The sequence below is a fragment of the Emys orbicularis genome, chromosome 1, assembly GCF_028017835.1.
Source record: "Emys orbicularis isolate rEmyOrb1 chromosome 1, rEmyOrb1.hap1, whole genome shotgun sequence".
In the NCBI taxonomy this organism is placed as follows: Eukaryota; Metazoa; Chordata; order Testudines; family Emydidae; genus Emys; species Emys orbicularis.
Window position 1 is genome coordinate 231,047,249 of NC_088683.1, and position 13,237 is coordinate 231,060,485.

General features: G+C 38.8%; 1 protein-coding gene across 1 annotated transcript in view; it reads right to left on the reverse strand.

Annotated features, from left to right (window-relative positions):
- Positions 1 to 13,237, reverse strand: part of MOSPD2 (motile sperm domain containing 2) — a 59,564-nt gene that overhangs the window by 5,318 nt on the left and 41,009 nt on the right. The window contains exons 10-12 of the mRNA XM_065413520.1: positions 9,331 to 9,443; positions 7,734 to 7,830; positions 6,802 to 6,898 (exon numbers count right to left, since the gene is read on the reverse strand). Coding sequence (XP_065269592.1) covers positions 6,802 to 6,898; positions 7,734 to 7,830; positions 9,331 to 9,443 — 307 coding nt within the window. The remainder of the gene's footprint in view (positions 1 to 6,801; positions 6,899 to 7,733; positions 7,831 to 9,330; positions 9,444 to 13,237) is intronic.

Genomic DNA, 13,237 nt, shown 5'->3' on the forward strand with positions numbered 1-13,237 from the left:
AGGAAATAGCTGGAGTGTTTGTAGCATTTGAGGATGCGCTCCAAGACCCATTTGGAGATGGGCTGGGATGAGAGGGCTTGTACCTTTGACCTTTTGGCAATGGCCACCAATAGTTTAAGTGATTTTTGAAATGGTCCAGTCCTGTGGAGGAAGGACACTAGTGTGCATCAGACATCAAGGGAGTGCAGGGCCCTGTGAGTGGGGAGGTGTGTGGCTTCGGGCAGAATACTGGCAAGTGGATGGACTGATTGAGGTGGAACTCAGATACCACTTTTAGAAGGAATTGGGGTGCAGCCATAAGGACATCTTGTCCTTGTGGAATATCGTGTGTGTGTGTGTGTGGGGGGGGGGGTGTCTGCTATCATGGCTGCAAGCTCGCTGACTTGTCTGGTCAGGTTATGGCTACCAAGAATGCCACTTTCATTGAGAAGTGGGAGAAAGAGTATGTTGCCATTGGTTCAAAGGGTGGTCTTGTGAGGGCGAAGAGAATGAGATTAAGGGCACATGAGGGTGTGGGCTTCAACACTAGTGGAAAGGTGCTGAATAATCCTTTCATTAAGTGGATAGTGATACGGTGCATAAACACAGAGGGATGAGTGGTGTTGCGCATGCCGGTGAGTGTTCCAGATGTTTGGGTGTCCAGGTGACCGTCGGTACCATTGGATCCCATTGGTGCCTGGCCTTGCCTTGCATATGGGGTATCTTGGGTGCTGATCCAGCCGGATCTACACGTGACATCTTCCCCGACTCGGCTTGAGTAGGAAACACTGAGCTTGGGAGCAGTCCTTTGCCGAGACCTGGCTCTTGTGCTTGTCAGAGCTTTTTGCCCTCATATCAGGATTTGTCCTTAGCCTATGGAGCTCCGAGGCAGGCACTGTGGCTGGAGGGGGCACTCACTGCTGATGGTAGCCGCTGTATCAGGTGTGTGTGTGGGGGAGGGGGGGGGCCCTCCTGGGCCGGGATCTCAGTGAGCCTGGGGCTGCATGGCCTCCTCCATAAGATATTCATAAGGTTCAGAAAAGGGCAGCTAAAATGATTAAGGGTTTGGTACGGGTCCCATATGAGGAGAGATTAAAGAGGCTAGGACTCTTCAGCTTGGAAAAGAGGAGACTAAGGGGGGATATGATAGAAGTATATAAAATCATGAGTGATGTGGAGAAAGTGGATAAGGAAGTTATTTACTTATTCCCATAATACAAGAACTAGGGGTCATCAAATGAAATTAATAGGCAGCAGGTTTAAAACAAATAAAAGGAAGTTCTTCTTCACGCAGCGCACAGTCAACTTGTGGAACTCCTTACCTGAGGAGGTTGTGAAGGCTAGGACTATAACAGAGTTTAAAAGAGAACTGGATAAATTCATGGTGGTTAAGTCCATTAATGGCTATTAGCCAGGACGGGTAAGGAATGGTGTCCCTAGCCTCTGTCTGTCAGAGGGTGGAGATGGATGGCAGGAGAGAGATCACTTGATCATTGCCTGTTAGGTTCACTCCCTCTGGGGCACCTGGCATTGGCCACTGTCGGTAGACAGGATACTGGGCTAGATGGACCTTTGGTCTGACCCAGTACGGCCTTTATGTTCTTATATTTGCGGAGGCGGAGCTTGTGGGCTTCCTGGTCCTGGGCAGGAAGGACTTACAGAGGGCGCAGCGTGCCACGGTGTGTGCCTCATCCAGGCAGTAGAGACTCGACACTCCACAGATGGAGTGTGGGTAGGAGACACAGTTTTTGAAGCCTGGGATCCTGGGGATAGTCCCCGAGGCAGGGTGGAGGGGGATGCGGTTCCCAAACAGGGAAGAGAACTACTATATTAACTACACTACATAAGAACATAAGAATGGCCATACTGGGTCAGACCAAAGGTCCATCTAGCCCAGTATCCAGCCTTCCGACAGTGGCCAATGCCAGGTGCCCCAGAGGGAATGAACAGAACAGGTAATCATCAAGTGATCCAACCTCTGTCGCCTATTCCCAGCTTCTGGCAAACAGGCTAGGGACTCCATCCCTGCCCATCCTGGCTAATAGCCATTGATGGACCTATCCTCCATAAATATATCTAGTTCTTTTTTGAACCCTGTTATAGTCTTGGCCTTCACAACATCCTCTGGCAAAGAGTTCCACAGGCTGACTGTATGTTGTGTGAAAAAATACTTCCTTTTGTTTGTTTTAAACCTGCTGCCTATTAATTTCATTTGGTGATCTCTAGTTCGTGTTATGAGAAGGAGTAAATAACACTTTCTTATTTACTTTCTCCACACCTCTCTCTGATTTTATAAACCTCAATCATATCCCTTCCTTAGTCGTCTCTTTTCCAAGCTGAAAATTCCCAGTCTTATTAATGTCTCCTCATATGGAAGCCGTTCCACACCCCTAATAATGTTTTTTGCCCTTTTCTGAACCTTTTCCAATTCTAATACATCTTTTGAGATGGGGCAACCACATCTGCACACAGTATTCAAGATGTGGGCATACAATGGATTTATATAGCGGCAATATGATCTTTTCTGTCTTATTAACTATCCCTTTCTTAATGATTCCCAACATTCTGTTCGCTTTTTTGACTGCTGCTGCACATTGAGTGGATGTTTTCAGAGAACTATCCACAATGACTCCAAGATCTCTTTCTTGAGTGGTAACAGCTAATTCAGACCTCATTGTTTTATATGTATAGTTGGGATGTTTTCCAGTGTGCATTACTTTGCATTTATCAAGATTATATATGGAGATATACCTATCTCATAGAACTGGAAGGGACCCTGAAAGGTCATTGTGTCCAGTCCCCCCTGCCTTCACTAGCAGGACCAAGTACCAGATCCCTAAATGGCCCCCTCAAGGATTGAACTTATAACCCTGGGTTGAGCAGGCCAATGCTCAAACCACTGAGCTATCCCTCCCCCCTGAACATTGAATTTCATCTGCTATTTTGTTGACCGGTCACCCAGTTTTGTGAGACCTTTTTGTAGCTCTTCGCAGTCTCCTTGGGACTTAACTATCTTGAATAGTTTTGTATCATCTGCAAATTTTGCCACCTCACTGTTTACCCTTTTCCCAGATCATTTATGAATATCTTGAACAGTACAGACCCCTGGGGGGTCACCACTATTTACCTCTCTCCATTCTGAAAACTGACCATTTATTCCTATCCTTTGTTTCCTATCTTTTAACCAGTTACCAATCCATGAGAGGATCTTCCCTCTTATCCCATGACAGCTTATTTTGCATAAGAGCCTTTGGTGAGGCACCTTGTCCAAGGCTTTCTGAAAATCTAAGTACACTATATCCTCTGGATCCCCCTTGTACACATGCTTGTTGACCCCCTCAAAGAATTCTAGTAGATTGGTGAGGCATGATTTCCCTTTACAAAAACCATGTTGACACTTCCCCAACAAATCATGTTCATCTATATGTCTGACAATTTTGTTCTTCACGTCAGGCTTACCAGCTTGTAATTGCTGGGATCACCTCTGGAGCCCTTTTTAAAAATTGGTGTCACATTAGCTATCCTCCAGTCATTTGGTACAGAAGTAGATTTAAATGATATGTTACAAACTACAGTTAGTAGTTGTGCAATTTCATATTTGAGTTCCTTCAGAACTCTTGGGTGAATACCAGCTGGTCCTGGTGACTTAATATTGTTTAGTTTATCAATTTCTTCCAAAACCTCCTCTAATGACACCTCAATCTGAGACAGTTCCTCAGATTTTTCACCTAAAAAGAATGTCTTAGGTTTGGGAATCTCCCTCACATCCTTAGCCGTGAAGACCAATGCAAAGAAATCATTTAGTTTCTCCGCAATGGCCTTATCTCCTTGAGTGCTCCTTTAGTATCTTGATTGTCCAGTGGCTCCACTGGTTGTTTAGCAGGCTTCCTACTTCTGATGTACTTAAAAAAAAAAATTTGCTATCACTTTTTGAGTCTTTGGCTAGCTGTTCTTCAAATTCTTTTTTGGCCTTCCTAATTATATTTTTACACTTCATTTGTCAGAGTTTATGCTCCTTTCTATTTTCCTCACTAGGATTTAAACTTCCATTTTTTAAAGGAATCCTTTTTGCCTCTCACTGCTTCTTTTACTTTGTTGTTTAGCAATGGTGGCACTTTTTTGGTTCTCTTACTATGTTTTTTAATTTGGGGGTACATATTTAAGTTGAGCCTCTATTATGGTTTCTTAAAAAAGTTTCCATGCAGCTTGCAGGGATTTCACTTTTGGCGCTGTACCTTTTAATTTCTGTTTTACTAACTTGCTCATTTTTGTGTAGTCCCCCTTTCTGAAATTAAATGCTACAGTGTTGGGCTGCTGTGGTGTTTTCCCCGCCACAGGGATGTTAAATTTAATTATATTATGGTCACTATTACCAAGCAGTCCAGCTAGATTCACCTCTTGGACCAGATCCTGTGCTCCATTTAGGATTAAATCAAGAATTGCCTCGCCTCTTGTGGATTCCAGAACTAGCTTCTCCAAGAAGCAGTCATTTAAGGAGTGAAGAAACTTTATTTTTGCATCCCGTCCTGAGGGGACATGTACCCAGTCAATATGGGGATAGCTGAAATTCCCCATTCTTGATACTTGTCCCCATTATTATTGTGTTTTTTATTTTTATAGCCTCTCTAATCTCCCTGAGCATTTCACAGTCACTATCACCATCCTGGTCAGGTCGGTAATAGGTCCCTACTGCTATATTCTTATTATTAGAGCATGGAATCACTATCCATAGAGGTTGTATGGTACAGTTTGGTTCATTTAAGATTTTTACTTCATTTGATTCTACGCTTTCTTTCACATAGTGCCACTCCCCTACCAGCATGACCTGTTCTGTCCTTCTGATATATTTTGTACCCTGGTATTACTGTGTCCCATTGATTATCCTCATTCCACCAAGTTTCTGTGATGCCTATTATACCAATATCTTCATTTAATATGAGGCACTCAGGTTCACCCATCTTATTATTTAGACTTCTTTAGCATTTGTATAAAAGCTCTTTAAAAACTTGTCACTTTTTAGCTGTTTGACATTACCTGATGTAATTGAATGGGACTCTTTTTCATATGACTGTTTCTCATCAGATCCTACCCGTATTTTATCATCTTCAATCCTCTACTCCTTACTAGGGCATAGAGAATCTTCATTAATAGATACTCCCCTAAGGGATGTCTTCCTGAGTAGCCCCGGTTAAGGGTTGTTGGGTGCTTAAGAGCTTGGAGATCAAAGCCTCATTAAGAAGCTCTCAGCCTTGCCTAGCACTATAAGTTAACTTATCTACCTATACTAATGAAATTATTTACATACTATATACAAAGTAAAATCACTCTCTTAGTAGACTAAGAGCGTGAAGGAACAGGGCTTCTGACTGAGGCCATGCAGAGGTGAGTGGGAACTGGAGTGGCATCAACCGACACTACTACTTATCCTCGCCTGGGAGCCACAAAGAGACTCACTATGCACGTGTAGGTCAACGGACACTGCTGAGAAACATTTCCGGACTCAGACGCATGGCATGCATGCGTACCCACATGTGGAATACACATAGGGACTATCACTCGAAGAAGGTAGGGATACTGCAACTACAATAGGTATCAAAAAATTGTGAAGTCACACAGGAATAAAGGAGAAAACACATTAAACCGTAGGAATTAAAATTTTCCAAATGGAGACTATTTAGTTAAAATGCAACAACCAATCTGTGCTAATGAACAATCCAAAACTTATTTGTTGCTGTTGTTTCACAAAATGGACTTGTTGCATTTGGTAAAATTTGTAAAAAAAGCAGCTGGATAGCAATAGAGGCATAAGACAACAAGCTAACAACCACTTTAGTGGATTTATGGTATAATTTGACAATTACCCTTAAAATTATTTCAACATGTGGACCCTTTGAGATTAAAAAGAAAATTAAACATAGTGATGCATTTTTAATTAGGAATATTTTAAATGAGAACTCATTTGGAGACATGTCTGGCAATATCTTATGGGAAATATAAAGAATGAATTTAGTATTCACTCATGCTAAACATTCCTCTCTAAAATTTGTTTAAAAATTCCATATTATTTCATTATAAAAGAGCTAACCAGGCAGAAAGATGCAACTGCTCTTTATAGAAATGTATTCCCAAAATTACTTACATTTTACTTCCATAACTCAACATTTGAATTTTTTCTTTTCCATCAAATATCAGTAAGCAGTACAATTTCAGTATAATTACAAATCACATGGACAAAATATTAGCATTGTTATCTGTACTGAATGAAATAAATTGTATGTGTTTGTTCAACTTCTCCAGAAGCCAACCTCATTTTCATTGTTTTACACTCAAAATCCTGGCACTTTGGTAAAAAGACAGGACTACTGTTAATTGCATTAGTGATTAACAGAACACTTCTCTACTGGATGAAGAAAATAATTCAAACCAAATCGCCTCAATATACATCTCTAAATATGATGCTTATTTTAAATCCTTCACTAGGGACTACTGCAACAGATTAAAACAGCCTTCAGCCATTCTTGCAGATAACCGAACATGGGCCCACTCAATTTTAGCAGCAAAAAACTTGGATAATGAAGCAGTGTCAACTGTGATACTACAGCAGTACCAAGGAGAAAAAAATGCAGTTTGAGTGCCTTGTTATGTTTAGCAAATCTCCATGGTTAGTCCACTGCTCTTCTAGCAGGCCCCAAAGCTCATGGTGCCAGGAGGTGTCTCCCACAATTGAGTATATATAGAGGCCAATTCAAAGAAGAGCTGTTAATTGTGCATGTACCTCCTGTAGACTTGCTTGAAAATTGTGTCCTATGAGTTTTTACTTACCACCATGGAGGGATACTACTATGTCTATTGATGTACCAGGTTCACAGCTACTATTACTTGGTTTAACTCTATACTTGTCAGGAGCAGTTGTTCTCACCTAAAAATAAAAACAAGCATCTGGTGTACGTCAGAATTTAAACACATTCCGCCTACCAGTTCAGTTACTGCTAATTTACAAAAAAGGAGAAGAGACAGGGTTTGGTGTTCCTAAAATGTTATCAGACCTCTATTATTACCAAAAGATGGAATAATGAAGACAATAGATTTAAAAAACAAAAACACACCCCACACCCCTTTCCTTTTTGGGACTAGTCTTAGAAGCTAATGCTTCTAATTTCTTCCTCTATCAGTTTTGTCCTTCGCTATTTGGCAAAGACTGGATTTCTTCTCTCTTTTTTTATATAAACAACACTAAACAAACAAAAATACTGAACGTAATACTTGTGAAAGTTGCTAGTTTGACAACTTTGAAACCTGAATCATGTATATATGCAGAGAACATGTACAAAGTGGTGGTAAACCAAGTCTATGCACACCTAAATTCATTTAATTTCCTGCATCCCTAAAAATACGGCTACTGAGTTGAACATGAAACAGAGACTGCACTTATTCCTCTGAAGGTGAGCTAATGGGGAATGGATTTTTCAGCAGCTTTGACATAGTTGATCACAAAGTGCTGATCACAAAGTGCTGATGACTTGTTCCTGGAATAAGGGGGAGGGAGGGGAGATCCAGCAATGGCTGGACACCCAAATATGAGTAAGGACACCACCCTTTCATTATTTTTACTGTTAATTATCTCATTTGACCTTTATTCCATGAAAGATTTGGGACTTTGCACAAAATCTGCCACAACAAATTTATATTTCTGTACAAATGAAAAGCATGTGGACAGCAAAACAAAACAATGTATAGACACAAATAATATTTACCTTAAAGGCCACTACATTTTTAGTCACATTTGTGAGAACTATCAAACATTTTTTCTCTCCAATTTCTTTGGATCCAAAAAACAGCTCTTCTGCCGGACTAATTGAAAATAAATTAAAAATTTGATTATACAATTTTCATTGAGCAATCCACTATTTTTAACACAAATAATCTTTCTAAATCATTTATCATAACACAAATGTGAGTTTATTTAAAAAAAAGTGCTTTCTATCCACCAGTTACAGTCACCGTACATTAAGTTCTCCACAGGCAAGCTGTCACAATATTCTGCAGCATATTTAAATTTGATAGAATCCAGAGCTGGTAACAGTAAAAGGTGTAAGTGTTTTGTGTGTGCGCGTGCACTAGGAACTAAAGGTTTGTCTCTCCCCTTCCTTGATACCCTCATGTAATTGGAAAAAAGTTGGTTATGCCTCTTTCAAAATTATATGACACTGGTATCATCATTCTGGAATTTGACATTCTTCTTGAATAGAGAAAGCAGGGCAAATGCATGAGCCAAGTAAGAAAAAGATGAGTAATGGAAGGAAGAGAACTGGCACAAGAAAATATTAGTTTAAAAAAAAAAAAAAATCATTGAAAGGTGCACATAAAAAAAAAGTGTTGTATTCCTTTTCCTGACAATTTTTTTCTGAAAAGTGAGGGTCATGTTAAGTAATCATGGTCAGTTCCTTTCTTTCCCCCAATTTCTTAACAGTAATTTAGCTTGTTTTGACCCCTTCTCCCTCAAAGCTACTTTATCCCTCTACCCACCCCTCATACCAGGGGTTGGCAACCTTTGGCACGCAGCCCATTAGGGTAATCTGCTGGCGGGCCGCGAGACATTTTGTTTACATTGACCATCCGCAGGCACAGCCCACCACAGCTCCCAGTGGCTGCAGTTCACCGTTCCCGGGCAATGGGAGCTTCAGGAAGCGGCGGCCAGCATGTCCGTTGTCTACATTAGAAAAGTTGCACCAGTTAACTAAATTGATCTAGTTTAATTGGTACAAAACCTTAACATAGACACACGTACACTACTTTAAACCTTGTTTATATTTGGTTTTAACTTAAATCAGAAACTAAAATGGAATAAAATGAAATACGTTTTAAAAATCAACCTGGTTATCTTACTTAAGCTAAGCAATTTTAAGCAAGGGTTAAACTAGTTTAAGTTTATGGAGTTTACATTGGTCTAACTAGATCATTTAAAATTTAGTTAAACTGGTCACTTTGCTAATACAGTTAAGCCATTAGACTGTCAATTAGTGACAGGCACAGACATGGCACTGAAAAAACAACCAAAAAATAACTTTTGATCTATGTGGAAAAATTAAGGATCACTGAAGGTGTTCATCCACAGAGATAAATATAGTATGCTACAGATACTTAGAATTGTTGAATGGAAAACAAACAAGTCTGAGAAGATTTCATATCAGACAAAGTAAGAATTTTTAGAAGACAAAAAATTAATTAAAGATTAGTCAAATCACTTAACTCTTGATTTCAGTTTTTGTGGTTTTAAACTGCTTAAATTAATTTTAAGTGAGCGATATACAATGCAACAAAGCAAACAAAATTACTATTGCACACTATTACCTTATATGTAATAACGGTCCTTTAAAAATGGTTAACGCTTTCTTTGCATTTTTTGTTTTGGAATCTGTTTTGTCATTCTCGTCTGGTTTGGAAATTTGTTCTACAGAACATACCTGAGTAAAAATAAATGAGAATTATAAAGGAATAAAAAGTATGAGTCACACACATTACAATCATGTAGATATTTCTGCATCAAACAATGGCAAGATGCTCATTCCGCCAAATTTATATGTTATTGAATCTGTTAATCTTTGAATTCCTTGTAATTTCAATGAATGAACCGTGTATGATGGCTCTGAAATATACGCACACAATCAGGCTTCTAACAAATTACATATTTTATATGATGCCTCATAGCTTGGAGATTTCTTTAAAACTCTGGACATGTAGCTACCCTGAGTTGTTCTAATTTACAAACCACTGGCCTCACTCATCCCTCCAAAGCAGAGCAAAACATTAAAATAAATATCGCAAAATAACAATGACTAAATATTATGTTGGACAGATAAAATAAACTAGGATATTGTATTTAATTACATTTCATGGACTTTCTAAACTCATCTTTGTGCATTAGTGTTAAAAATATAAAGCAATCATGAGAATTTTAAAAATGTGATTTGATTAATAAAACTGATGGAAGTATAATGCTGATGTTGTGGAACACTGTAGGCATTGCCCTACAGGTTTTTTTTTATTAATTATATTATATTATATATAAAATAAGGTTTTTGTAAAGTATATTAAAAGTTAAAGAAATCCTAGCAATTATGGGGGTGAAAGGGTGTAAGCACCAAGTAATTTTATCTTAAAATTAGTAAAAGAAACACAAACCAAATTATCAAAATTGAGACCTGGGAGAAATAAGAATTAAATAGATGGAATTACTACCTAATTGTTTCTCATGCAATTTATTCAGGAAAAAAACTTTCAAAAGATGAATAGCAATTATTAATAATTTCATTATACTAAACTCAGAGGATAGTCCGACTATTTACCACCAAGAGTCCTCTTTCATGAACTAGGGGATGCCATGTAAATCAATAACTAAACTTGATTTTGGAATAAAGAAAAATGTTTCAGAATTACGATGACAAAAAGAAAACCAAAAAATTAATCAGTCAAGAATGAATATGCAAATAAGTTACAACACATAAAAAGAAAAGTAAATAAATGAATGATACAAGGTATTAATGCTTGAAAAGCAACTTTAAGTATGACATTCTAAACTGAAAGAAAATCAAAATAAAATTCTATTAACTATGTCAAAGGAATAGTATCACAGAAGTGAGTATAAGATTCAAACAGCCACGAAAATCAACACTATTTAAATCGATTACTTCTTGGAACACTAAACATATCAAATGGGTGTGTTTCCCATTGAGAGAGACTAATGGTTAAGAAACAGCAACAATTCAATAAACATACTTAAGAACATAGTACCTGAAAACCAAATGTAAATTTAATTAAAGTAAAACTAGGTTACAAAACTATGATTCAACTTAATATCAAGAGTCTCAAACTACTGGTAAATAAAAAATGATAAAATATGATAATACACTTGAAAGTAATCCCAATTTAAACAAGGATAGTTAAACAACTAGTGATTCTTAATTGTGTTTTAAGAAACTACAGTTCTAGGACTAATCATAGATTTTAACAAGGTAAATACAAGGTCATGTGACAATTACAGCTCAACGTTACATATTGTTATATACATATGCCTAGCTGAAGATTACAACGATATGCAAGGTTTCAGAGGGGTAGCCGTGTTAGTCTGTATCAGTAAAAACAACTAGGAGTGCTTGTGGCACCTTAGAGACAAACAGATTTATTTGGGCATAAGCTTTCGTGGGATATAACCCACTTCATCAGATGCATGGAGTGGAAAATACAATAAGCAGGTATAAATATACAGCACATGAAAAGATGGGAGTTGCCTTAGCAAGTAGGGGGTCAGTGCTAACGAGGCCAATTCAATTAGGTGGATGTAGCCCATTCCCAACAGTTGACAAGAAGGGGTCTTTATTCAGGCCTAATTTGGTGCTGTCAAGTTTGCAAATTAATTCCAGTTCTGCAGTTTCTCATTGAAATCTGTTTTTGAAGTTTTTTTGTTGAAGAATGGCGACTTAAGTCTGTTATTGAGTGTCCAGGGAAACTGAAGTGCTCTCCTACTGGTTTTTGAATGTTACAATTCTTGACTTAACAATTCTTGACATCATCAAATTAGGCCTGAATAGAGACTGGGAGTGGCTGAGTCACTACAAAAAATAGTTTTCCCTCTCTTAATACTCACACCTTCTTGTCAACTGCTGGGAATGGGCCACATCCACTTTGATTGAATTGGCCTCGTTAGCACTGACCCCTCACTTGGTAAGGCAACTCCCATCTTTTCATGGGCTGTATATTTATACCTGCTTATTGTATTTTCCACTCCATGCATCTGATGAAATGGGTTATATCCCATGAAAGCTTATGCCCAAATAAATCTGTTTGTCTCTAAGGTGCCACAAGCACTCCTAGTTGTTTTAACAATATGAAAGAAGTTGAGGTTCCAGTAACTTCATACATATAACATGATTGTTACAACAGCGCAAAGTGGATACTTTTGCCTATTAATGTCACAACCCAGAACTAAATGATTAATTTGGTGGCAGGGGCTAAAGCATTTAGGAAGTGTATAAGGTGAAAGCTAAAATTAGCAAAGCAAAAATTTGGTAAGCTTGAGTTAGGTGCAATGAGGTGCCTTTGTCATTCAGTTTATTTGCATGAGGGATTCTCTATATGAAGGTATGTTTTGTCTGTGACAAAACACACACAAAGTGTAAGCATGGACAAAACATGATAATTTGGGAATCCATCCAACTTTTGAATTCTTTTTGACATTATGGATTATGAAATGTTCTTATTAAAAATTGCTATATCATGAACACTTCACTTTATGAGGATCCACCACTGCTGTCAGAACATGCACCATGTGCACTACTGAGGAAAAAAGGAAGGTATTTAAGGCTAATGATGGGGCAAAAGTTATGCAAAAGAGAAACTGCATCCCAAGGGAAAAGCTACTTCCTCCTCCATTTGAGGGGAGGGTTGTGGTGGTGTTTTTTTTTTTTTTTTTTTTAAAACAGTGGGCAGCTACCAGGAGACAGAACAAAGAAAGCAGCTGAGTAGGAGGGGTTTAAATAAGCAAAACACAAAAGAACAGAAGTCAGATTGGAAGAGGAAGCATTGGGCAGGAGGAGAGAGCAAAGTCACAGAAAATGGGAAGGATTCTCTGAGGGAGAAGAACAGGAGTACTTGTGGCACCTTAGAGACTAACAAATTTATTAGAGCATAAGCTTTCGTGGGCTACAACCCACTTCTTCAGATGCATAAGGCTAATGATGGGGCAAAAGTTATGCAAAAGAGAAACTGTATCCCAAGAAGCCATCCAACATGTGACTGCCTGCATGAAGCAGCGAAACTGCCTGCTTTACTGGACAGAGACGGCCACAAGGAACTCTGACACAAGCCCAAAGAATGTTCTGGAGTGGTGAGGAAATTAAGGGAAAGGCACGTACAGAGTTTTGTTTTGTAGACGTGTACTCTCTTGCCCTTTATATGATTAAGAGCAGTTGCATTGGGCTATAGCTACGCTACAAGCTGGGGTGTGACTCACAGCTCACGTCCGCAGACTTATGCTAGCTAGTGTGAGTATAAATAGTAGTGTAGCCACAGTAGCCTGGGCAGTGACAGTAGCAATACAGCTTAGCCATGCCAAGCTTTACCTCCACTGCCCATGCTACCGTGGCTATGCTACTATCTATACTCACGCTAGTTCATGAGCGCTAGCCTGAGTATACATACACAAGCTGAGAACCACACCCCTAGCTTGTAGCGTAGATGTAGCTTTAGATACTAGGCAAAT